General features: G+C 46.5%; 1 protein-coding gene across 8 annotated transcripts in view; it reads left to right on the top strand.

Moving 5' to 3' along the window:
- The window catches only part of LOC146199630 (E3 SUMO-protein ligase PIAS2-like), a 104,552-nt gene that overhangs the window by 51,529 nt on the left and 30,197 nt on the right, over nucleotides 1-22,826 (top strand). For 5 of the 8 annotated variants that reach the window (XM_084595154.1, XM_084595152.1, XM_084595151.1 and 2 more), the window contains 10 exons: nucleotides 448-845; nucleotides 1,443-1,527; nucleotides 1,919-2,045; nucleotides 8,113-8,262; nucleotides 9,065-9,170; nucleotides 9,961-10,034; nucleotides 12,576-12,736; nucleotides 12,851-13,023; nucleotides 13,288-13,467; nucleotides 15,222-15,561. In XM_084595154.1, coding sequence (XP_084451280.1) covers nucleotides 448-845; nucleotides 1,443-1,527; nucleotides 1,919-2,045; nucleotides 8,113-8,262; nucleotides 9,065-9,170; nucleotides 9,961-10,034; nucleotides 12,576-12,736; nucleotides 12,851-13,023; nucleotides 13,288-13,467; nucleotides 15,222-15,561 — 1,794 coding nt within the window. Of the gene's footprint in view, nucleotides 1-447; nucleotides 846-1,442; nucleotides 1,528-1,918; nucleotides 2,046-8,112; nucleotides 8,263-9,064; nucleotides 9,171-9,960; nucleotides 10,035-12,575; nucleotides 12,737-12,850; nucleotides 13,024-13,287; nucleotides 13,468-15,221; nucleotides 15,562-19,184; nucleotides 19,336-19,379; nucleotides 19,491-22,826 lie in introns of those variants that run through there. The other 3 variants (XR_014705106.1, XR_014705107.1, XM_084595155.1) reach the window with 2 other exon arrangements.

Here is a 22,826-nt window from a genome sequence, read left to right as displayed (position 1 = left end):
TAAAGCCAGCTATGGATCCAACTCGTTACAAGCTTGTTCATATAGCCAGTTCAGTTTAAAGCTAAATGACAGCCAATTTTCGTCACGCGATAATGAAACGTGGTTTAACGTAAAAATATGCAGCAAAAGGTGCGCGTTGTGCTTGGTGAAGTGCTCCGTATGACAAAGAGACACAGGATGCCGTGGAAAATGTTTGTTGAACTGAAATGAACAATAACTGAATTGCACTGAAATGAAAGGCATTTGCGTTAGCGTTCAGTGGAACTTCAGTAAGGGTTTCGAGAAAGTGCGTACAACTGAATACTTCGTTTAAATGACGTTCGTTCAAGTGGTATTCTACTTTGTCCTTCCTACTGTAACCGATGTCTTCTGCTCTTGTTGGAGAGGCATGAAACTTATTGTGAGGTTTGTGCTGTCACCCTGACCACTTGCATTGTTTCCACACAGGCGACGGTACCCCAGCACCGCTGTGGGTGCCAGTTCACACTCGTCCGTGGATGCATCCGACCCAAGGATATGTGGCCCTGCAGCTGGCAGTGGCCTCAAGGGTCCCAGTTCCTATCTACCTTCCAGTGCGGCCACCCGAGCCAGCAGCAGCCTGATGGCTGGCCACCACGTTGGAGCGGGCGGGGCAGGACCACCGCCCCTGCATGGGGGGGACTACTCGTCCAAGCTGCACCATGTGGCCCCGCCCCCTCCTCCACCGCCCCTCATGGGCCCTGCCGGGGCCACTGCAGCTGCAAGCAGCCACAGCACCCATTCATATCCGGTCCACCCGGACGTGCGCTTCAAGCGCTTGCCGTTCTATGACATTTTGGCTGAGCTTCATCGGCCAGCAAGTCTTAGTAAGTGTATTCTCCACCTTACCCCATTCGAGTTTTGCTGCTGTGCATGCCACGTTTCACTCGTAGTGAGAGGCTGCAAACAACTATAAGGCACTGTTTCTGTGTGTGAGCTGGGCAACTTGTCTTAGCGCGTCTAGCAGCATCGGGGATCTATCCTTGACTGGACTCTCCCAGCCCTGCAAAGCAATCTCCGCCTTTTTCACAAAATGTGTTCGCCCTCTGGGAGTGGTTGAAAATCCGTCTGCTACGTGTTAAAAACATGCAGCCGCCTACGAAATGGTGATATGTTTTCTTGACATCTACCGCCATCTGTCGCATACGCCTCTCACCAATATGAAATATACATGGCCTCCGAGGTCAGTTCTGGCTGCGCCGATCGCAGAGGTCAAGAAATGCACATGTGCAGCTGGGGCTGACAATGTGAGAGGTGCGCATGCACATAGCGCAAAACGGATTTATATACTCGTGTTTGCAGCATACTCTGTGAAGAATTTTATGTACACCCCTTTTTTCAACAACATAAATTTCAGAATTTTATTGCAGCGAAAAAGTATATAGTGTACTTTACATCACATATTGTTCTAATTCATTTTGCAGTGCCCAACGCCAGCACGAGATTTCAGGAGAACAGCTTCGTTTTCCACTTCACTCCTCAGCAAGTGAATGACGTAGTCAATTCAAGGTAAAGTTTCATACTTGTTTTGAAAGAATATCATTCTGTGCCAGGCGTTTTTGTTGGCAAAGCAATGCCATGCATTTTCACCCATTACACAGAGGCCTATTCTAGTACACGTGCAAATAATTCCTGCATAGTGTACTGTTGCATGGATTTGTAGGAAGAAAATGTCTGCTTGCACTTTAAAGGGCAGTTTGTATTGTACCCACTTTCTTTTGCTACCTGTACGATGATAGTTTTGACGGGCAAGGAGGCAATGGAGCTAAGGTTAAGTGGGTCGCACATGTTTTTCTAGAGATCATCACAGTTCTTGGAACTTGTCCCATCCTCTAGGCGTCTTGTAAAGAAAAGGGGGAAGCAGAGCTTAGCGGTCATTCCTTTGCATTCACAATTGCAGGGACTTCAGCATGGGAACAAAAACTGAGTTCCAAATACAAGTGCTGCTTCGATTTTGCCTACTAGAGACGAGCTGTGAGCAGGATGACAACTACCCTCCCAGCATGTGTGTGAAGGTGAACTCGAAGGCAAGTACATTGAAAAAGGCCTTCGGCTTCTTACCTCTGACTTTTATTCGAGTGAATGGGAAGGTTTGGAGCACTTAACATCCATGGGGTTCACCAGCAGTGGTAAGGTGGGAGGCCACTTTTCTGAAAGGAGTGCTTAATATCTAATGCAAAGAAGAAATTAGTGGTCTGCATAAAAATGCCCTTTCTGTATTCTGTTCAGAGGGTTCAGATTCAGGAAAAAAAAAATGTTTACCTTTGTTGTCAAAAAATGTACTAAGCATGTATCTCTTAAATACCTCGCCACACAGAAAATTGATTTTGCAGTTTATACATGCAGGTGTCAGCTCTGCAATGAACCAAAATAATTACATCAGTGGTCGTTTTGTAATGACATAATTGCTTTAAAAAAATGGTTTTCAAGAATGGATTTTTTAAAACAAATACAACAGTAGAAATTATAGTTCAATTTTAGTTTTTGTGGTTCATTGCACAGCCCAATATATGAAAAATTAAGTGTGCAAAGTTCTATTAGAATATCTATTGGGGGAAAACGTTACAATGGTTCGTGTCACCCGAAATGGAAAAAAATTGTTTTGAGAAAAACAATATAATGGATTTCATATAGCTACAGATCTCACCATAGCATTATCTAGGAAATTTAAAATAGGCTACATTTGTCGCTAAGGTCCTCTTTAGTCTTCTCTTTACTTGCTTTTGTCCGTGCATCTGCTTGCTTTTTTTCCCTTGCGTTTCTTGCCCCATCAATAGACTGGAGGACTTCCTGAAGTGCCGTTGATTGCCTGTCAAGCAAGCTTTCACTTTCTGTCTTTTTTTGCCATCAACAACGGCTTTATGCACCGTTCATAAGCGCACGACTGCATAACCTCTTCCTCACCTGTAGAGCCCGCGAAGCGCCTCAGTACGTCAATCTAATCGACTACTTCACAGGAGTTGGGGACGTCGTCACACTTGTCCTGATTTTTCGCTTCACCTTCGTTCTCACCTTGCAATTCCTCAACCACATGGTTCAGGATGAATTCCATGGTCACATCTTCTGTCGCGAGAACACAGGAATCACCAAGAACGAAATCGTCGATCTCAACACCCTCCTGCACAGCCCCACCGCTGCAAAGGCGCTCCCAAGACTTCTGAAGTGCCTGTGCTATTGCTTCAAGAGTGGACAAACCATCTTCAGGTCGAGCTGCTGCGGACGCGTCTATTCCAAGGCCTGCTTTTCGAAAACAGATTTCTATGATTTTTTCGGCGTTGCTTTCGAGGATGCGGACAGCATCTCGAGTGCTTGAAACAAATCAACTTTCGTTGGCCGTTCCAGCCGAATGTCGAGGAGCAGCTTGTCAACTAATATTCGGCGATAGGCACATTTCAAGCTGTTCATTATGCCCTGATCGAGCTGCTGAATGAGGGATGTGCAGTTGGGTGGGATAAACTTCAGTTCTACATGTGCAAGCTCCAAGTCGCCAACGTGGTGCGCGGAGCAGTTGTCGAGGAGGAGGCATACGTGGCATCCGGAATCTTTCATTTCCTCTTCAAGATCTTGCAGCCAACTGCGGAAAATACTGCGGGTCATCCATGCTTTTTTTGTTCGATGTATAGGCAATCTCGAGTTACCGTGGTTTTTTGCTGTGCCCGATCACAAGCGGCAAATGCTTGTCACTTCCATCCATGTTGGCGCACAGAAGCACTGCGATCTGTAGCTTGCTATACTTTCCGCAGTGGCAATTATCACCTTTCAAAGCCAGTGTGCGATTAGGCAGCATCTGGTAGAACAATGCGTCTCGTCGGCGTTATAGATGCCTGCCGGATCGTAGGGCTCGAGGATATCTGGCACTGCGTTCGTAATCCAGGATTCTGTTGAGTCAGCTGATGACGACTCACCACTCAAGCTTTTGCCAACGATCGAGTGTCGAGCCTTAAACCTATGCAGCCAGCCGCTGCTGGCCTGGAAGTCGTCGCGACTAAGGAGGCATGCGAAATCCTTTGCTTTTTGTTGTTGGACTGTGCCATCGATGGGAATGTTTTGCGCCCGGGCTGACTTGAACCACTTGAAAACAGCTCTATCCACATTTTGATAGGTCGCTGCTTTCAACCTTTTCCGCTGGCTGCTTGTCCCCTTTTTTTTTTAAGGAGCCTAGGATGAATTTCTTGGAGCTCAAAATCCGTGGAGAAAAAACTTTGCGGTATCCCGAACTTTGCGGCGACATCTTTCTTCTTTTCTCCCTTCGCGGCGGCTTCCAGTATGCTGGCCTTCACTTCTAGAGAGAGGACTTTTCGTTTGCCACTCATTCTGCTGGAGTGAAGCCGCCAGACAAGCGCCATGACTATGATGACGACGAGGGACCAGTCACATGACAATGCGACGACAAACAAATGCACACACGCTGCACGCCGACGTGCGCTGCAAAAAAAATAGACATGAACAGGGCCGATGCTCGTGCCGCTAGTGGAGTTGCTCAACACCATGTTTGAGTCTCCCACGCAGTACAGTAGACTCCCTTTAAGACGAACTCCAAGGGACCATGAAAATTGTTCGTCATATCAGAAGTTCGTCTAATCAGGAGTGCTTCCAAAAATGATGTTTGAGCATGCAGAGTGTGTCCAAATACCTCGTATATGAGAACAAATGAATAAAATGGCCTTTCAGGAAAATAAACTGCAATACAAGCATTTATTGGACTAATGTCTACTACACTTCGCAGTAGTAAGGCATCAGGCATTGTTGACTGTCGTGAAAATCGACGGCCTGCTACAAAAGCAGACATCTCGCTTAACTTTTGAAGGTACCCTTCAGTGCCCTCACACTGTTAAAAAAAACTGCACTAAAGTGTCTAGGCAGGCATCAGCTGCATCACCGGTAACTAGTGCAGATTCAGGCATAACATTAAAGCTGTCATCTTCAGCAGCAGTTTCCGATGGTAGGTCAAGCACTTCTTCAATCAGAGCGTCCAGTGTGTCAGCCCTACACGTTTCCACACTTTCGTCAATGCTGACATACGCACTGATGTCAATAAACACACCCTTACTGCTCAGCGCAGAAATAATGCTTCTATCCTCCAAGTTCGCAGTGTGGTCCTCATTCGTAGTATCGCAGTCATTCTGCACTGAGCAATTGCTAAGCGCCACAAATCCTGTATGGCAGAAGGCATTGGCAATAGTGGCTTGAGTAACCTGCTCCCAGGCGCTCGTCCGTAAGTGGACAGCACTTAACAGGTTAACTGTGTACTCCTTACTGCTCTCCATGCAAATCAGCATCCTTTGCAGCAGAGAGCGACGATAGTGCCTCTTCAAGCTACTTATTGCTCCCTGGTTTATAGGCTGCAGCTTCGCCATTGTATTCGCTGGTAGAAACTCCATTGTATTCGCTGGTAGTCGGATGGCATGAAGTCCGGCGACGTGGCCGTGTCCGGGACAGTTGTCAACAACAATGAGAACTTTTCTCTTCTCTCTCTGGAAGTGGCGATCCATCTCTTGAAGCCACTGCTCGAAAAGTGCCTGCGTCGTCCACGCTTTTGAATTAGCCATGTACGTGACCGGCAGCGTTTTTATGTTTTTAAAGCAGCGTGGTGCTTTAGATTTGCCAATCACCAGCAACTTCGGTTTGTCAGTCGCAGTCATATTTGCGCCCACGAGGACCGTTACTCGAAGCTTGCTCCGTTTGCTCGCCACGCAGTCATCACTAGCAAATGCGAGCGTTTTATTTGGGGGTAGCTGGTAGAAAAGCGCAGTTTCGTCCACATTGTATATGTCTTGAGGGTCATATTCGTCCATGAGTTCATTCATCTTGTTCTGCCTCCAATCGCTGCAGGCCGCTTCATCCACTGCAGCGGCCTCGCCGACAACACAACGAAAGGCCAGTCCATGCCTTTTCCGAAAACGGTCGAGCCACCCATCGCTGCACGCAAACTCGACATTCAGTCGCAGGGCAATTTCTTCCGCTTTAGCTTCAGTAGCACTCCATTCTCTGCCAAATTCGCACTGCGCGCTCTCTTATCCCAGGCAAGCAGAACGTCTTCAAGGTCTTTGTGCATAGCTGTGCGCATCCTCTTCCCCTTCGATGCAAACTCACCATCTTCCAAAGCACTGGTAATCCGCACTTCGTCCTTCATGATACCGCTCACGGTACTTTTCGCGATGCCGAACTTGCGTGCTATTTCAGTCTTTGAAAGCCGGCCGACGCGAACTTCGGTCAAAACTCTGGCCTTCTCACGAAGCTCAAGCGGCTTTTTTCGAGTTGTTGGCCGATTAGCCATAGTAACAACACGGCGAACACGACGCGCACGAAAACAAACAGCGCACACCACGAGGTGACAGCGTACAGACGTAGAAAATTGCGGGACACGACGCGCACATCCGCCACGAACAATGGATCTGTGCACTGCGTAGTAGGCGTCGTTGGCGGTCAGCAAAGGCGCGAAGCTTGGTAGCACTGGCATGACGACACTATCACGTGATCACCATTGGGAAACGTCATTGGCTGCTTTTTCTTCTCACCGTTTCTTTTTCCGCGTTTCGCTAGGGGACAAAAGGAGTGAGCGGGGGAACGGTGGGAGAGGACTAGCAGCGGCACTCTTCCGCCTTCGTAGAATCGCACTTCCGACGCCGACGTGCTTGGGTCTGCGTGCGTCGGCGGCACGGATGGTCGTGGCACTGAAAAGCTTTTTTTTTTTTCTTCCCGCTGAAGCGCTGCTCGGACGGTCGAGTAAGCTGCGCGGGTGGGGTGCGGCCGGCTGTGAAAATTCATCTTAGCTGATTAGCGATTGCAAAGTGTTCATCTTAGGCGGATTTTTTTTGCATTGACTTTATGGGGAACCAAACAAACGACCTCCACTGTTCATCTTAACCGAGGGTTCATCTTAAGCGAGTTCGTCTTAACGGGAGTCTACTGTACATCAGATGGCGCAGCATATGACACGTATCTTCGTCGTCGTCGCATTTTTAAGCATACTTGGCTCTGCTACGCCTCCGCACCAAGGTCGACCTACTTTGGCCGCGCTGCGTTTAATTTCAGGCTGTGTGTGCTTTGATGGATGCTGCTTTCAACCGCTCAGGTTCGTGATACAGGCATTGAGCCTTCAACTAAATTTCATTACATTGAAAGTCCGGCGAAATTTACTTCGTTATAGGGGGGCTAAAAATACATTGTGTTCTACGCGCCCAAAGTGTCAGAAACTGAACTACTTCGTTACATCGGGTATTTTGTTACATTGAAGTTCGTTACACCTAGGTTGTGCTGTAGTTGTAAATGTGTAAACAGGGAGGTGAAATCTTAGAAGTATTCGAGACTGAACAGATAGTCTGCGATTACAATTCGCGCGGGAAAGCTCCTCAGTACACTGCCTATGTGGTCTAAATGTCACGCGTCCCTCTTGTGAATGCTTGTAATGTTAAATGCAAACAAAAATAGACATACATGCATGGAAACAAGTGCGATTATAAGCAAGCAAAAAATGCAAGATAGCTAAAACAGGAATATTTTTCAGTAAATGGAAGCCAGAACAGTTACGGTTTTTGAAAATGTAAGGAGAGTTGCAGATTCGGCTTCCTTTGGAGTGTTCTTTGTTCAATACGTAATTTTTTGCCAGTCATTTAGAAACGATTGTATAAATTGATGAACTAAAATTTAAAACCAAAATTACTGCGCAGGTTCTTCAATCTACACGGAAACACTCTAGTGTAAGCAAGCTACATGATCAAAATGTCGTGCATCCCTCTGGTGGCGTTTTTGTTGTTCAATGCAAACAATACATGCTTAGCAAAAATTATGATTGGGTATTGAAATATTAACGAAAAAAGGCAGTAACCATGAAAACACGGAAATGTATTTCTGTATGTGGAAACCGAAACTGTTAGTTTTGGTTCAAATATGGCTCTATGTTTGGAACGGTTTTTGTTAGAAGGATAATTATTTTTGCCAATCATTCAGAAGTGATAGTATAATTTAATTAAATTGAAAAATTGTTTTTAAAGAGGCCTCCTACCTTAAGGTTATCTTTCCATTGCTGATAACAGTGCAAAGTGCTGCCGTGGCCATGTGCTTGTGGTCACCATTATTTTATTTTGTACCCAGGTGTGTCCATTGCCTACGCCAATCCCCACCAACAAGCCTGGCATGGAGCCCAAACGACCAAGCCGACCGATCAACATTGTCAGCATGTGCCGTCTTTCTCCTACGGTTTCAAATCACATCTCTGTCACCTGGCTGTCCGAATATGGCAGGGTATGCTGTCAGCTACACAAACATTGTGATACTCCTCCTGTTCGTTATAGTTTACAGCCGCGCCATGCAGTTGACAAGGAGCCTTTCATAGTGCCCGAACTGCAGTGCATTTGCATGGATTATCTTCGAAGCTAGCAAGGTGCACTACGCTACCCTTGCGGTGCCTGAAAAAGAGTGACAGTGCACATGCGCTGTTCCAAGGGTGTTTCGCTGCTGTGCTCGCAACAGGAGGAGGATGGTAGTGGCATGCCAGCAAATGCGCTTGCCGGCGTTAAGAGGAGGAGAAGAGTAGTTTCCTCACTCTGCGTGCGGCGCCGCCGTGGAGAGCTGACCGGAGAGCAGGAAAGCGTCTGCTGACATCGCATGCTCACGGCATAAAAGTGGATTCTGCCTAGATATCTTCGATGCGTTCAACGAAGCGCTCGGTCGCCCACAGCGAAAGCTTTCTCTCCACATTCGGTTCAGCTACATTGAACCCGTCTATTTTTTATTTTTTTTTTTTTTTTTTTTTTTTTTTTTTTTTTTTTATCGTACACACTTGCTGGTGTTCTACAGTGAGGCTTTGTAATGGTGCTTTCCAAATGGGGTAAATAACTGCATTTTTGTTTTTTTTTTTAATTTGCAGTGCACTTGAAGTCAGTGAATATCTTTGGTGTTGGAAGGTTAAGCTTGCCAAGAATGGTGGACAGGTTTATGTTCCCTTCTCTCTGCATGGCCAGGTTGTATTCGTCGCCGTTCAACTACAGGGAAGTGTCCAATGAGAGATAAATAATGCTTTCTTTGTGTTTCTGCTTTCCCGTAGGCATATGCCTTGGGCGTGTATTTGGTGCGAAAGCTGACTGCAGCAACGCTGCTCCAGCGGCTACGAGCAACAGGCATGAGGAATCCAGACCACACAAGAGCGATGAGTGAGTTTTCATTGCGATTGTGACATCACTGAGCTGGGCTCTCAGTCAGGCCTCTTCACTAAATTTTGAGGAAGGGGAAGGGGTTGCCTGCATAGGTCAGCCTTCGTTTATTCACAAGAATGACTGTCTGAAATGGGGGATGGGGACGGGGGTTAAGGCCAGACGCAGCGTATAACATAGTTTCGGTCAAGCCACGGGTAGCCATTTTTCTTTAAGTTGTATGGAAAGAATCATTCATATGTATGTATATAGGTTCTGTTATTGCAAAGTTCAAGTTGAGTGCCATTTGTTTGTTCAGTCTTGGATGTGGTTGCCTTTCCGATAGATAGTATAAGATATTCATTCATTATTCAAAGGCATTTTCTTCTCGTATTTATGTTCGATTCAAATTTGAACATTTCAGTATTCGTGCACCCTTGGCTTGTAGCTTTAGGGTGTGGCAGTTCACTCCCGATACTTGGCAAAAGTGACATATTCTATTTTTTTTTTCCTTTATCTTCAGTGCTACCATTCAAATGCATTGGTTGATGAATAGCTACAATAACTTTCTCCGCTTTTTTCTTCGCTGTCAGATTTTAGCTGGCCCTCATTGGCCGTTTTATTTAGGATTGGTGTCGATGGTGCTGGATTGTGCGACTGCTGAGGGGACGTAGTAAAGCATTTCATGGACTGCGGACAGTTTGTTTGTGCAGCTATGTTTGTGCATTAGCTGATGAATGTAATTGCTTGGCATGCTTACCGTGGTATGTTGCAGTTCTTGACTGTGCATGTTGGGGATGCTTTATTGCAGTCAAAGAAAAACTGCAGCATGATCCAGACTCTGAGATTGCAACAACGAGTCTGCGTGGGTCTCTCATCTGTCCGGTGAGTTGAGTGAGTCGACTTTGAGAAATGCAAAAGTAGCTTTTTTTGGTTTCTCTCTTGCTGTTGCTTTCATAGCGAGACCCTGCTGCTTCTGGTAAAATAAATTTTGGAGGCAGAAGAGTACTATTAGCAGTTTTAGATGCAAGTGTCGTGGCAAACCTCGCATTATTTGCCCCTGGGAAAGGTTGAGGGTCGCCGGAGAAGGGGTAGGCAGCGAACGCGATGGTTAGATGGCATTCTCGAGGCATTGCAGATGAAGCTATGTGATGTTAAGAAGATAGTGAGAGACCGGAAAGCGTGGCGTGACATGGTCCATAGGGTCACGAAGAGTCGGACACGACTGAACGCCTGAACTGAACTCGGCTTGCAGCTCATGTCTATGCTTCTGGGTGCCCTGAGGGGGAATGTGTTCGAAGTCCAGGAAAATATTGTGTTAGGATTCAAGGACCTTGGCTGTTTTGTGGACCCTGTAGTTGTCTGATTATTACAGTTAAACCTTGATATAACAAAGTCGGTAAAATCTGCACTTGAATTCGTTACATTGAAATTGCGTTATGCCGAAATTAGTTTCTTAGCATGCAAACAAAATTCTCAAATTATATTCCGGGTGCGAGGCACGAACGAAAGAACTTATATTTGCGGGTAAATTAGTCTGTCACTTTCTTCTGTGTCTTCTTTGCCATCAACAGCTGCATTACGTGCCATTCATAGGCCCACGAAGGTCCTCAGCACGTCAGTCGTGTCGGCCACTTTGCGGGGGGTGGGGACAGTTAAACAATTCAACGTGAGCAGGGGGGGGGGGGGGGGGGGATGAGCTTCCGTATATTTCAGGTATTTCTTGCTGTTTTCTTCTTCTGCCTTCGCTCGTACAGAGTAATGTTGGTGACCACCGCTGTGTCCGTGGCTCAGCGACACATTGCGGCGCGGAGTTGAGAACTTCCCTTCTCAGACTGTACACATTTATTTACACTTTTTACAACTTATTTACATCAACGTCGTCAGATGCAACATCAAAACATAGAGGGCTAACTGCAAATGGGTGAACGATCGGAGGTCAGAGGCTAGCAGAATCAGGCCTTGGCCTTCTGCTACCCTTTAGGCCTTAGGCCGGAGTCACAACCCATCTACTCTCGTCCGAGCCCAACCCTCCTCTGAGCACCCCCCCCCCCCCCCCCTCGCTCAACGCTCCTTCCTTCGCATTAAGAATTCAAGTCTAGTCCGTTGACCAATCAGCGACTAGTCACTCTGTGGCCAATAACATTCAGTGTTTCAAAATGGGCTGGCCAATCACTGTGCCACATATGCCCCCTCACCTACGCATGTTAAGTAAAACAAACACAAAGCACGCACTAAGCAGCGAGTGGTTGCGCACACACACACATCTGCGATTTACTCTCTCCCGAGGTCTTCTCTCAGTTCACGCAAGAGGCGCCAAGCAGTCACAAAGATAAATGGCATCGACGGTTACACTTCCGAAGACACTCGCGTATAAACACACACGTGCAAACCTCAGGCCCAAACATTCCGATCGCTGCCCTTGGTAGGTTGCGCGCGGGTGGCGGATTCAAAGGGACGTCCAGGCGTCTTCCCGAGAAGACATGTCAACAGCGGCTCCCTCTGCAGCGCATTCTCCCAGGCCCATGTTTCGCCGTGTTTTGGGATTTATGACCTCTTCGTCCTCTCCAATCAAACAGAGACAAAGCAGTTAGCGCCGAACTCACAGCCACTGCGCTTATGCTGTGCTTTCTAACTGCTCTGCCCTACTTCCCTCGCGGCACGGTCAAAGCGCGACTTTTCCGAGAATCGGGATGGACAGAACCGGCAGCATCGCCTGCTGCCATGTGTTCTGGCATCACTTCCGAAAAGTGGCCGCCTGCGCGACAGTCATAAATCAGCCAGCGTCAAGCTGCCCCTTGACCTTGCTCGCCCCCTTCGGCATCTCCCCCGCAACAGTGTACCCGCAATGAACACTGGTTCCTGGGCGAAGCCCGCAAACTTAACTGGGACGTCGGCACACTCGTACTATTTTCCGCTTCGCCATCGCTCTTGGAAAGGAGCCGTCAGACAAGCGTCGCGACGACGACGAGAGACCAGTCACGCGATAGCAAGCAAATGTACACACACTGCATCCACCTGTCCACGGCAATGCATGCTGCGTAAAAAATAGACCTAAACTGGGTCGATGCTCATGCTGCTTGGTGGAGTTGCTCAACACCATGTTTGCGTCTCCCGCGCACTACATCAGATGGCGCTGCTCATGCTACGCCAAGGTCGGTCTACCTTGACCACGCTGCGCTTATTTTCAGGCTGTGCTTTGATGGGCGCTCCTCGCAACTGCTCAGGTTCGCAGTACACCTTTGTTCAGGCTTTGAGCCTTCAACGAAATTTCGTTACATTGAACTCTGGCATTTCGTTAAATTGAAGTTTGTTAACCTCGAGGTTTTGCTGTACTGCGGTCGCATGCACACCGAAGGTGTGATTGTTTTACTATTGATTCTTGGGAGTAGGCCTAATTCTGTTCTGCTCTCCCTCTTGTTGCAGCTGGGCAAGATGCGCATGGTCATCCCGTGCCGAGCGCTTACGTGCCCGCACCTGCAGTGTTTTGATGCCTCCCTGTACCTGCAAATGAACGAAAAGAAGCCAACCTGGATATGCCCTGTTTGCGACCGGCCGGCCACCTTCTCCTCACTGGTTATCGACGGGTGCGTCTTCCTTACTTAGCCAGCGAGCTTGTTCAGCCCGATTTGCAAAGATGGGGCGCTGATAAGTGGGTTTACATTATGAGTTTGTCTTATGTCTTTGGTGTTTCTCTGCAGGCTCTTTATGGACATCGCTAGCCATGCACCGCCTGACTGCAACGAAGTTCAGTTTCACGAGGATGGCTCTTGGTCACCGCTGGTGCCTAAGAAGGAGACCCACCTGATCAACAGCCCTAGTTCTTCTGCATCAACATCTACCTCCCGAAATGCAGCACCTTCAACACCTTCTAGTGAGCACTTGTCTTTCCACAGGCAGGGGGCGCTAAGTGAATTTTAAGACCTGGCCAAGATTAGCTTTTGTGAATGCTTTGTTTTGTGTGCCACGCTTTTGATTGGCACCTTCATGCGTTCTGTATGCTTTTATTCATGCTCGGGTTCCCGTGCATATGTGCCAGGCAGTCTCTGTGCAGCGATGCCTGTGGTGTGCACAGTGAAGGTGACAAAAACGTTCTTGACCTTGAACAGCTGGGTTTTTATCTTGGAACTACTTTCAGCATCAAAAGATGCATCTGGACGACCCAACAAGCGGCCTCGGGTAGTTGTCATCGACCTGACGGAATGCAGCAGCGATGAGGAAGAGGACGGTGGCCGGAGCTCTGTGCCCACCCCTGGCTCCCACCTGGGTGCACCGCCACCACTCCTTACAGGCCTTCCGCCTTCTGCACATACTCACGGTCAGTTGGAGACACTTGTATGTCTGTTGGGCTGTCTGTGATGCACAAGTCAGGGGCTCTTTGTGTCGGGAACTGCACGTGTGGGCTGGTGGCTAACGACTTGGCAAGTAGAGTATCTGCTCCTTCAGTCTACTCTCGTGGGAGCATGTGCTGATGAGAGGAATGGGTCATGCCTGTGTGCTACAGCATGAAGAGGAGGGTAGTAGCACTGTGTAATTTTAAACCTTCTGCCATTGAGCGGCTTGTAAGTGAACTGCAGTCAACTAGGACGCTGCTTGTCAATTTGCATGGCATACGGTTGGTTGCATACAAAGCTTCTGCTGGTGTCAGGATAATCATCTCGACTTGATCCTTTGCAGCAGCAGTACTGGAGACTCTGTTGAGGCAAATATGTACTCGGTTAATAAATTCTTTACTACGGTGAACACACTGAGTCTATTTGGTTCATTTTTCATAGGATTCAGTGTAAAACACGGGAAGGGGGCAGGACTCTTGAGTGCCCAAAATTTTTTTAAATAGATATTTTGGTAACTAAATTTCTCGATATACTGCACATCTCCCATTTATTTATGCATTTATTGACCCCTTGGTTCATGCATTCCACCTCAGAGGGCACAAACGAGGCCATGAACGGGCCTTGATGATCGTTAAAATCGTAAAGTGTGAATGCCCTATTTTTTCATGAGGCTTCCGACCTTGAAACCTTGCCAGAAATCCTGATGATTCTACTGTCTCATCTCGAGAGCCAACGCATCGTCAATGCGGCTGGCACCATTTCCACAGACGCACAGTTGGTGACAGACAATATGGCCACACCCCTACTGCGGCGACAGGCAGCAGTTGCAATGATCAGAGCACTAGTTTCCCAACCGCACACAATGGCCCCCGCGGATTTCTCCATGCCGGCCTGTTTTCGCTGCTTATGTCGAGTTTTCAAGTCATTCTCTTCTTACTTTTTCTATCAAACATTCAGGCAAATGTTCCAGATAAACATGCACTGGGCTGCGATAAAGCTATTATATCCGATATGCCGCCGATAATCAATCGTTATAGCTAGTTTAATTCTACATAAGGACAATGAGAAGAGTGATAAATCCAAAGCATTTGATTGTTACAAGCAATATATCGGTTTGGTTTTAGTGTTTGAACGTCCCAAAGCGACTCAGGCTATGAGAGACGCTATGACGCAGCTGAGAGTACCTAACCACTGCATCACCACAGCAGGTGCTATATGTTGTTATGTCATCTATCGTTCTTAGTGGACTGCACTGTAAATACAAGACAAACAAACTTGAAGTCATCTTGAAAATATGTTAGTCTTACATTTTTTTTACATATTCTAGTTTGCATTTACTACTTAAACTGCATTCGTCCGGCTTTTTTCTTCCTGCATTTTTTTATCTCTCTTTGGGATAATGAAGTTTTCTCAAGTTGACGTAAACAATGAACTGCATTTCAAAAGCCTTTTTGAAAAGAATGGAAATTATTGTTTGCCAAAGTGATTTTGTGCCCCCTCTGCGACGCACACATCACGCACAATTTCGTAATAAGAGAAACCTGTTTGAGCTTCGAAAAATGAACTGAAAAAAACTTTGCTTTATTCTACAATTAACACATCTCATTCCATCCAATGTTGCCTTTATATCAACAAGCACCTGTCAATTTTGCACGGCTGCCACTGTTTGCTACTTGTCATTGAACGCTCTGTCAGGGTTGGACGGTTCTCCAGACAATACCTGTGGCTTTTGGTGCAGGAGGTCCGACTACTCCTCTTGGAGGCACTCTTTCCCCACCACCTGGGTCATCGCCCCCTTCCTCATCGTCGGGAGGCACAGCGCCACTTATCTCTCTGCCGTCGCCATCCTCTTCGTCATCTTCGTCGTCCTCTTCTTCGTCTTCCTCGTTCTCGAGCATTCTTGGCCCTCCGTTGGGGCCCTCCCCACCCTCGTCTGTTCCCAGTGCTCAGGCAACGGCCAGTGGCAGCTCGGTGGCTCCGTCCTCCCTACACTACTCCAGTGCACCTCTGGGTCCCCTGGGCTCTGCCAGCAGCTCGAGCAGCCGCCTTTTGCCCTCAAGCGGACTGGTCGGCTCTGCGTGAGTACTGCCGCCGCACTTTCCTTTTGTCTTCCACGGTCCGGTGCAGTGGTGACAAGGTGGCCGCCTGTTTAACCTGTAGAGAAGTGGGACCACTGAGAGAGAGAGAGCAGCATTTTTGTTTGCCGGGTGTCACGAAATGGTTGCCTACCCTTTCACCTGCGTATGGACCCAGTGCCTCTTGACATGTCATTCTGACGAAGTACACTTGGAGCTAGAAATTTGCTTGCACTTAGTACCAAGTTGGCTGAGCTAACCTATTTTAACTTCGATTTACTGGTCTTTGATTATGCAGTGGTGCATAGTGCCCACTTGACTTGACATTTAGATACATCATCGTTGTGATGTGCTATTGGGAAATTTTCTAGTCCTCTCCCATCTTGATGTGGCTCGCTGAAGGGTTTCATGCGGCACTCTGTGCTCAGCATTCTGTGCCTTTTCCGGTCCTTTTGCTGTCTGTGGTGCACTGGAACAAGCAGAATGTGGGGCCTTTCTTTCAAAAGAAAAGGAAAATGTAATTTTTAGAGTTGCTTTCAGGGACAGCCCTATAATGAGCGCCGTCCAAGATTCTTCACAGCAGCATCATTGAATGTACTGTAATGTGGTAGCACCAAAAGACCCATATTTGTGTGTAAGGATCAATGGGCAAAGTGGTTATTTACTCACTATAACCATTAGGTCATATTTGTGGTCTGCTGGATTTGCCCATCACACCAAGTTGGGGGACTTGTTTTCAGCTCCGAAAGCATGTGCATGAAGCAATTCACCGTCGGCCACAGTCTACGGCATCACGGAGACAAGAAATTCAAGATCTCTTGCCTTTCAGACACTTGGGCGCTCTCCTTTTTGAAATGACTTCTTGACAGTGTCTGCTAGTTTCTTTGTTCTGCTCCTAAAGCTTCCGATTAGGATGCAAGTCCCCAAAAGTTGATCTCTGTCATGGTGGGCCTCATTGTGGTGGCAATTGTTCTGAACTGCGCATCAGTGTGGCGGAAGATGTGCGGCCTGTTTTTATTGGCGCGATCTGTTCTGTCTTCGTGGTAGTGAACCTTATTAAATACCATGACAGAAGCATGGACGAGTGCGGATTTTGTAGACCGAGGAGTCAGTTGCATGGTTAGAGAAGGACCATGAGTTATACATTGCTTCGCATGCAGCAGCTTGGTCAGGGCCATGTTTTCCTCATTCCTGGAAGTCTGCTGAAAGCAGTGAGCTTTAAATGGAGCTCATATAACTCCGAGCTTTTATTGCCCACAGTTTGAGAAATATGCGCTCCGCCGGCATCATGCTGGTCTCATTCGAAAGAACATTATTCAAGCTATCTAAATATTTCTGTGCATGATCATCATGGATCCTTGAAGTGGAAAACATGGGGACAAAATTCCGTTCAATGTGCTCTGCTATTGCACTGTTCAAGCATGTGGCCAAGCGGCTAATTTTGGTGCGTTGCCGGTGTCGACTGCATGCAGAGTGCACCTTTTTTTGGGACGGTCGTATCATTGCCTGTCCTGTCATCATGAGCCACAGCGTGAAAAGCACAATATTTAGATTCGCACGCCGTTACTGGCCAACTAAGACCAATGGACTCGATCTGTGCAGGTTATTGTCATAGCTTTGGGAGCAGGCCCCGGAACTGGGAATTAGTCTCGGCTAAACTGGCCTCTTAAAAAGCCTGTATTTTCTCTCTGTCTTTCTTTTTCGTGGGTGTAGGTTTTGCAGACCTCCAAAAAACATTTTCGCAGTCCATTTCAGAACCACTGATCTGGGCTGTACAGCGCATCCTCGGTAGACAGCTCCTATGCTGAAGCAAACGAGCTTCCACTAGACGATTGAAAAACCGCGCTGAGGTGTCCTAAATATCTGTTCTCTCCTGAAACACATCTGTCATTCCATTGTCGCCTAGTGCATGATCGCAAACTTTATTCTCGCTTGATGTGGCTGCCGTTGCAGCATATACTACAGTAATAGTACTTAGTACTTCAAGAAAAATATCGACACCTTCGTTGAATTTTATATTGATGGCTCAGAACAAAGAAATGCAGGTTGGAAGTGCAATAGTGCAAGGCTAAAGTGAAAAAAATGTGACTGCCCGCAGTGTGCATTGGTTTTACTGCCGAGTATTATGCTGTGTGTGTGGCTGTAGAGCAAAGAGTAAAAGAGAGAATAAAAACCAGGATCACCTACATCGATTTCACACTGCAACCTTTGATAGGAAGAAATTTAAGGGTCACAACCAGTGAGATCGTACTTGTTTATGTGGAAGGTAGGGCTTGTGTGCTGGGGAAATAAGGAAATTAATTCACATCGTGCTTCTGGTCCATAAAAGCCAGGTGCTCTTTTCAGAAGCTTTTATTTTAGATAGGACAGTAAATTGAGAGGTAAATGGCAAGCTGCATGGAAATTAAAACAACAAATTTTACTATGTTACGCTCATCTTAGGCAAATGGAAGTAATGTAGAAATGAGAAACATTTCACAATAATTGTAGGTCGCTTAAGCATTGCACACGCGCCTTACATGCAACTTTTTACTGACAAAATGGGACAAACCGCTATGCGAATGGTGTAGTGGTGAACTCTCAGTAAACCACATATTAATTTTGTGTGCTAAACTTAGAGCTGAGGAAAAGTTATTTAAAATTATTTTACATTTGAGCACAGGCAACGTTGCTTACATTATTTAGTTGTGCTGAACAGTGCCTCAGAATTGACTTCTAAGCATAGCTTTTAATAATTTATTGTTAAGCGCTTGTGTGATAGTTATAGTAAGTGGGTTGTTGCAGGCAACAATAACAGCAGAAATGTTGATGTGCTGCCTCAGCATTGCGTTTTCTTTTAATTGAACGGTAACCTGTTTTGTAGGGTTTCGAGATATGAACTACATACCACCACCTTGTGATCACTTCTCTAATTTATATAGTGTATAAGCTCATATGTGTAGACTACACCCTGGCCAACTTGGCAATTGGCGGTTTGAAATTCAAACCATCTCTGCATTTGCATCAGAGAGGACAAAAGTTTGTGCACAGCTTAGTGCGCCACTTCAGTTGGTGTTGTTAGGCCTAGCATGCTTTGCATTGAAGCCACAGACAAGGGGCTTTGGATCTTGTCTCAGTTCATCGTAAGCGGGCACCTGTCGTAGCAAAAAAAAGTGCAGCCCTTACATGAACCATGTGTGTTTGTGTATATATATATATATATATATATATATACGGTAATAAGATGACTTTTTTGTCGACTGTTGAAAGAAACTCAATGGTGCCATGTTGTATGTGTGCTATGTCACAAGTTGCACCAATTTGGCTAATTTTACACAACTTGAGTTCTGGAGACACGAGGCACACCAACTAGTCTTCTTCCAAACTGAGAACAACAACACGATTTGTGAGCCTGCTGTTCTGCAATGTGCCCAGGTGCAACTTCTTGCACTTTCGCTTTAGGAGAACTTGATGTTGTGTCTTATGCATGATCAGAACAGTGCACGATATTTTATTTCCCCATTTTTATGCCGAGTGTGTGGCGTTTGGTGTTCTGGTGGATGGCATGTGTTTATGCTCCCGCATAGTGAAATGTGTCCTTGTCACGGCATAACATTCTATGCCCTGTCTTTTTCCTGCTGATTTAGCCGTATTAGACCCGCCATACTGCGTTGGGAGTGACACATCAATCAAACAGGAACTGTCGTCCTAAGCACACATTGCACGCCATCTGTCGGACTGCACGCAAGTTCTTCCTTGTGCTTCTGCCTTGCTGCTTGCCCTGGAGTTTCGGGAACGGGTAGCAATATCCTCCCCCACCTTCCTTCCCCCTTGGCTTCCAGGTGGTGGCTATTATGACGGTATTACTGCCCAGTGCGGTTGTTGATGCCAGTTACCAGCCGCGCATGCTTGCCACCCCCACCCATTTCGTGTAGGAAGAGAGCACTGTTCCGGTGAGCCCATTACACTGTTGCTCCTTGCCCTCGTGGCGCCCCCTGTCACCTGCTCTCTCCCCTGTCTCCTGTGCTGCTGCCGTGGTCTTCTCTCTTGTGACTGTCTAGAGTTTGCCCTGTGTGTCTGTGCTTGCCTCTGCGGTTGTATGCTCTTTCTATTTCTAAGGCTTGCATCTGTGTAGTCGTTTTAATGCTTTTTTCTCTTTGGGGGATGTGTAATAAATAATGGCTGCATTGTTCTTTTCTATGTGCTGCAGCTTTGACTTAGTGTGAACATGGCCTCTAGGGGGGTAGCCTTGTGTGACTTTGCATTTGCATTTGGGGATAAGGATCTCTCAATACTTGCTGATATTGGGGCCTGTTGCATTTTGCCTGCCTGTGTAATTTTGAAAAAAAGGTCTTCATTTGCATGTTTCAGTTTGCAGGGGCCTGCTTCATGCATGACCCTTGACAATTTGTAGCGTATCGACAAAGATGTGTCTTGCTGTGATCATCTGTTTAGCCACGCTCTCTTTAAATGCATTGTCAATGGGCAGTCTTTCTCTGTTTTCGGGTTCCGTCTTCTAGAGTCTAGATGGTATGCCGCTGTAAACTTTGGCAAAAAAAGAAAACTTTTTGTTGCTTTTCAATATGCCAATTACTGTAAGCTTCTGCTGCCTGACTCACCTGGCATTAATATACAGTCAAGTCCACTTGCAACGGACTAGCATTTGTCTTTATAGTGTCGCTTGTAGACGTCACATTCCAAACACATATTATCAAGTTGCTCTTTTAAGCTTTCCAACGCCATGATTGTATGTTTGTGGCCAAGGCACTTTACAAATGATTGCGATTGAGGCGTTTATAGCATCTATTGGTAGATCATCATCCATGGACCTCTTCGATTCCCAACAAAGAAGCAGCGGCGAAGCTACCACAGCACGTTTGTGTGCAGGATGTACTACCTATTGTTGGTGCACTGCAAAGATGCTACGTATGGCCTGGACCTGGTACATGCTCAGACCTCATATCGGTGACGGTGGTTGACCACCGGTCATTTGCAGCAGTTTCCCTTTCAACGCTGTCTCTTTCTCTCACTTACCACTTTTGTGCTGACCGGGTTACATGAATATGTCGATTGACTCCCCATTTGTTATAACAGTGTGATGCAGTCACAGCCTATTCTATCCGCTATGCAGTGCTATGACCCTAATGCACATTTTGACTGTAGCTCAAGCCTAATTCGTGATCGGTGAATGGTCCTGTAACTGCGGCCGTTTATAGGCATATTCCATTAAAATTACTAGCACAGCTGTTCATGGTGTTGAGTGGAAGTGAGATGGTCACAAGCTGAAGCACAGGAGCATATCGACATGAAAAGGCACCACTTTTATGCCATACATGTGCACCTTTTTTTTGTGTGTGTGTGTGTGTGCTGCCAAATTTGTTAACGGGCACCCTTTGTGCATACTTTTACTAAAAACTGTCCTGTATGCTGGGTCTTGCGCTGCATTGCACACTAGTACGAAAGCATTTTGTATGCCTACAGTGTGCGGGCTATGATAGTGAAGTTTTCAGGCGAAGTGGGCTGGCTCGCACATTGCTGCTGGTATGTGAATAAAGCATGTAAATGAGCTGTAGTAAATCACAAGCAGTATGGCCATTGCTAATGGGATTTGAAGATATGCGCTAAGATTTCTATGCGATGTCAAGCGCAATTCTGTAAGGAATCTAGCCCTCGGGAACAGATCATACAAGAGCACTCTTGCAGTATATGAAAAGTACGCAAAATAACAATCCATTTTACGCAACCCTGTTCAAAAGCATGACTGTATTGAACGCGCATTCTTACTGCACTCTTACGGTTACTGCAGAGTGCATCAGTTTTTGCTGCCAAGTACTGTTTTCTCTGCTGCCTTTGGAAAAGCATTACACGCGAACTATAAGATAGTAGACTGTACAATAGCTCTCTAAGGGTTTAGAAATGCATTAGTACCAATAATGGGAGACATCATGCACAGCAGTATAGGAAGTTGCAACAAAGTATTTGAAATTCATGGTGGGCCCCAGTCACTCAGTAGAAGTAGTAACGAGGCGACATATGTGCTTGCACATCCCATAAGGGTTAAGTGGAGGAAGTATTTTGTACGATTGCGTTGTCAAGCTGGTAGAGAACAAACTGGAAAGCAAATGGCTGACCAAGTGAGATAATGAGATCACAAAATTCCTTGAAGGCCTTTGTGGCCAAATGGATGAAATTGATTTTATGCAGTCTTTTTGTTGACAAACAAGTCTTTCTCTCAGCTTCATTCACGAAACAAGGAAGGCAAGTTATGTGACAAAATAAAGTAAATTTCATTTTTATGCACAAAATTTGTGGAAGAAAGGGAGAAAAGCATTTTGCAGTATTTTTATATTTCTGTAATTACTAATATATTTTCTTTTTTCGATTTGAAACAATTTTATTTCAAATTTGTCAGAGGATTGTGCAAGTCCGCACCAACATTCTGCCATTCTGTGCCAGATGAAGCCAAGGATGGCAACGTGCTTGGCGGAGAATAGAGAGGTCATTAATTCTTAGAAGTAACGAGAGTGCGGTAGGCATTAGTAGTCCGCTCTTTGTGGTTGAGAACAGCTTAGGCCGATTTCTTGGGTGACCAAGTGCTCCTTATCGTCGGCATGGGCTTAATCTCCAGGCCTGGCTGAATGGTAGTGTTGACATCCTCGGCTACCATGGCCATACCACAAGTGATACAGTCGAACCCGGTTATATCGAACCCAGATATATCGAATTTTGGTTATATCGAACTCACGGAATATCCCCTTGAAAATCCCATGTAAAAGTATAGGAAAGCCGCGTCATATATCGAACTCAATTTCGCCGGTCGTTCGATATATCGAACTCCGCACCACGCACTGGAAAGTGTGCCTTCCGCAAAGACGATCGCATCACCCTTGGCCGTTTGCCGCGTGACGTTTTCAAGCCACGCGTGGAAGGAACGAGAGGGGACAGTTCGGCTAGGGCAGCGCCGCGCCCATTCCCCAAAGGCGCGCGCATCTGCAGTTATCGTTTCCCGCGCGCCAACACATGACGTTTGCAAGCCATGTGCGTAGGTCTGCCCATTCTTTTGCCGAGCTCTCTCCTTCTGCACGCGCTACGCATGCGCCATGCCAGCTCAGCCCGTTTTCAGACAGACGTGTGACGCTTTCTCCAGCGTGTGTTGCGAACCCTCTGCGCGTGGCGGCTGACGTGGTTATGGCGCCTGCGAACGTTAAGAAGCAACAGCTCTCTGTTTGTTTGTTTGTTTTTTTTTACTTATTTTTTTGCGAGAGTCATTTTTTCTTAACGTTGTGCTG

Source organism: Amblyomma maculatum, chromosome 2, assembly GCF_055883805.1.
Source record: "Amblyomma maculatum isolate TAMU_Amacu chromosome 2, ASM5588380v1, whole genome shotgun sequence".
NCBI classification, from domain to species: domain Eukaryota; kingdom Metazoa; phylum Arthropoda; class Arachnida; order Ixodida; family Ixodidae; genus Amblyomma; species Amblyomma maculatum.
Note: the sequence above shows the minus strand (reverse complement) of the source record. Positions and strands in the feature narration are given on the sequence as shown.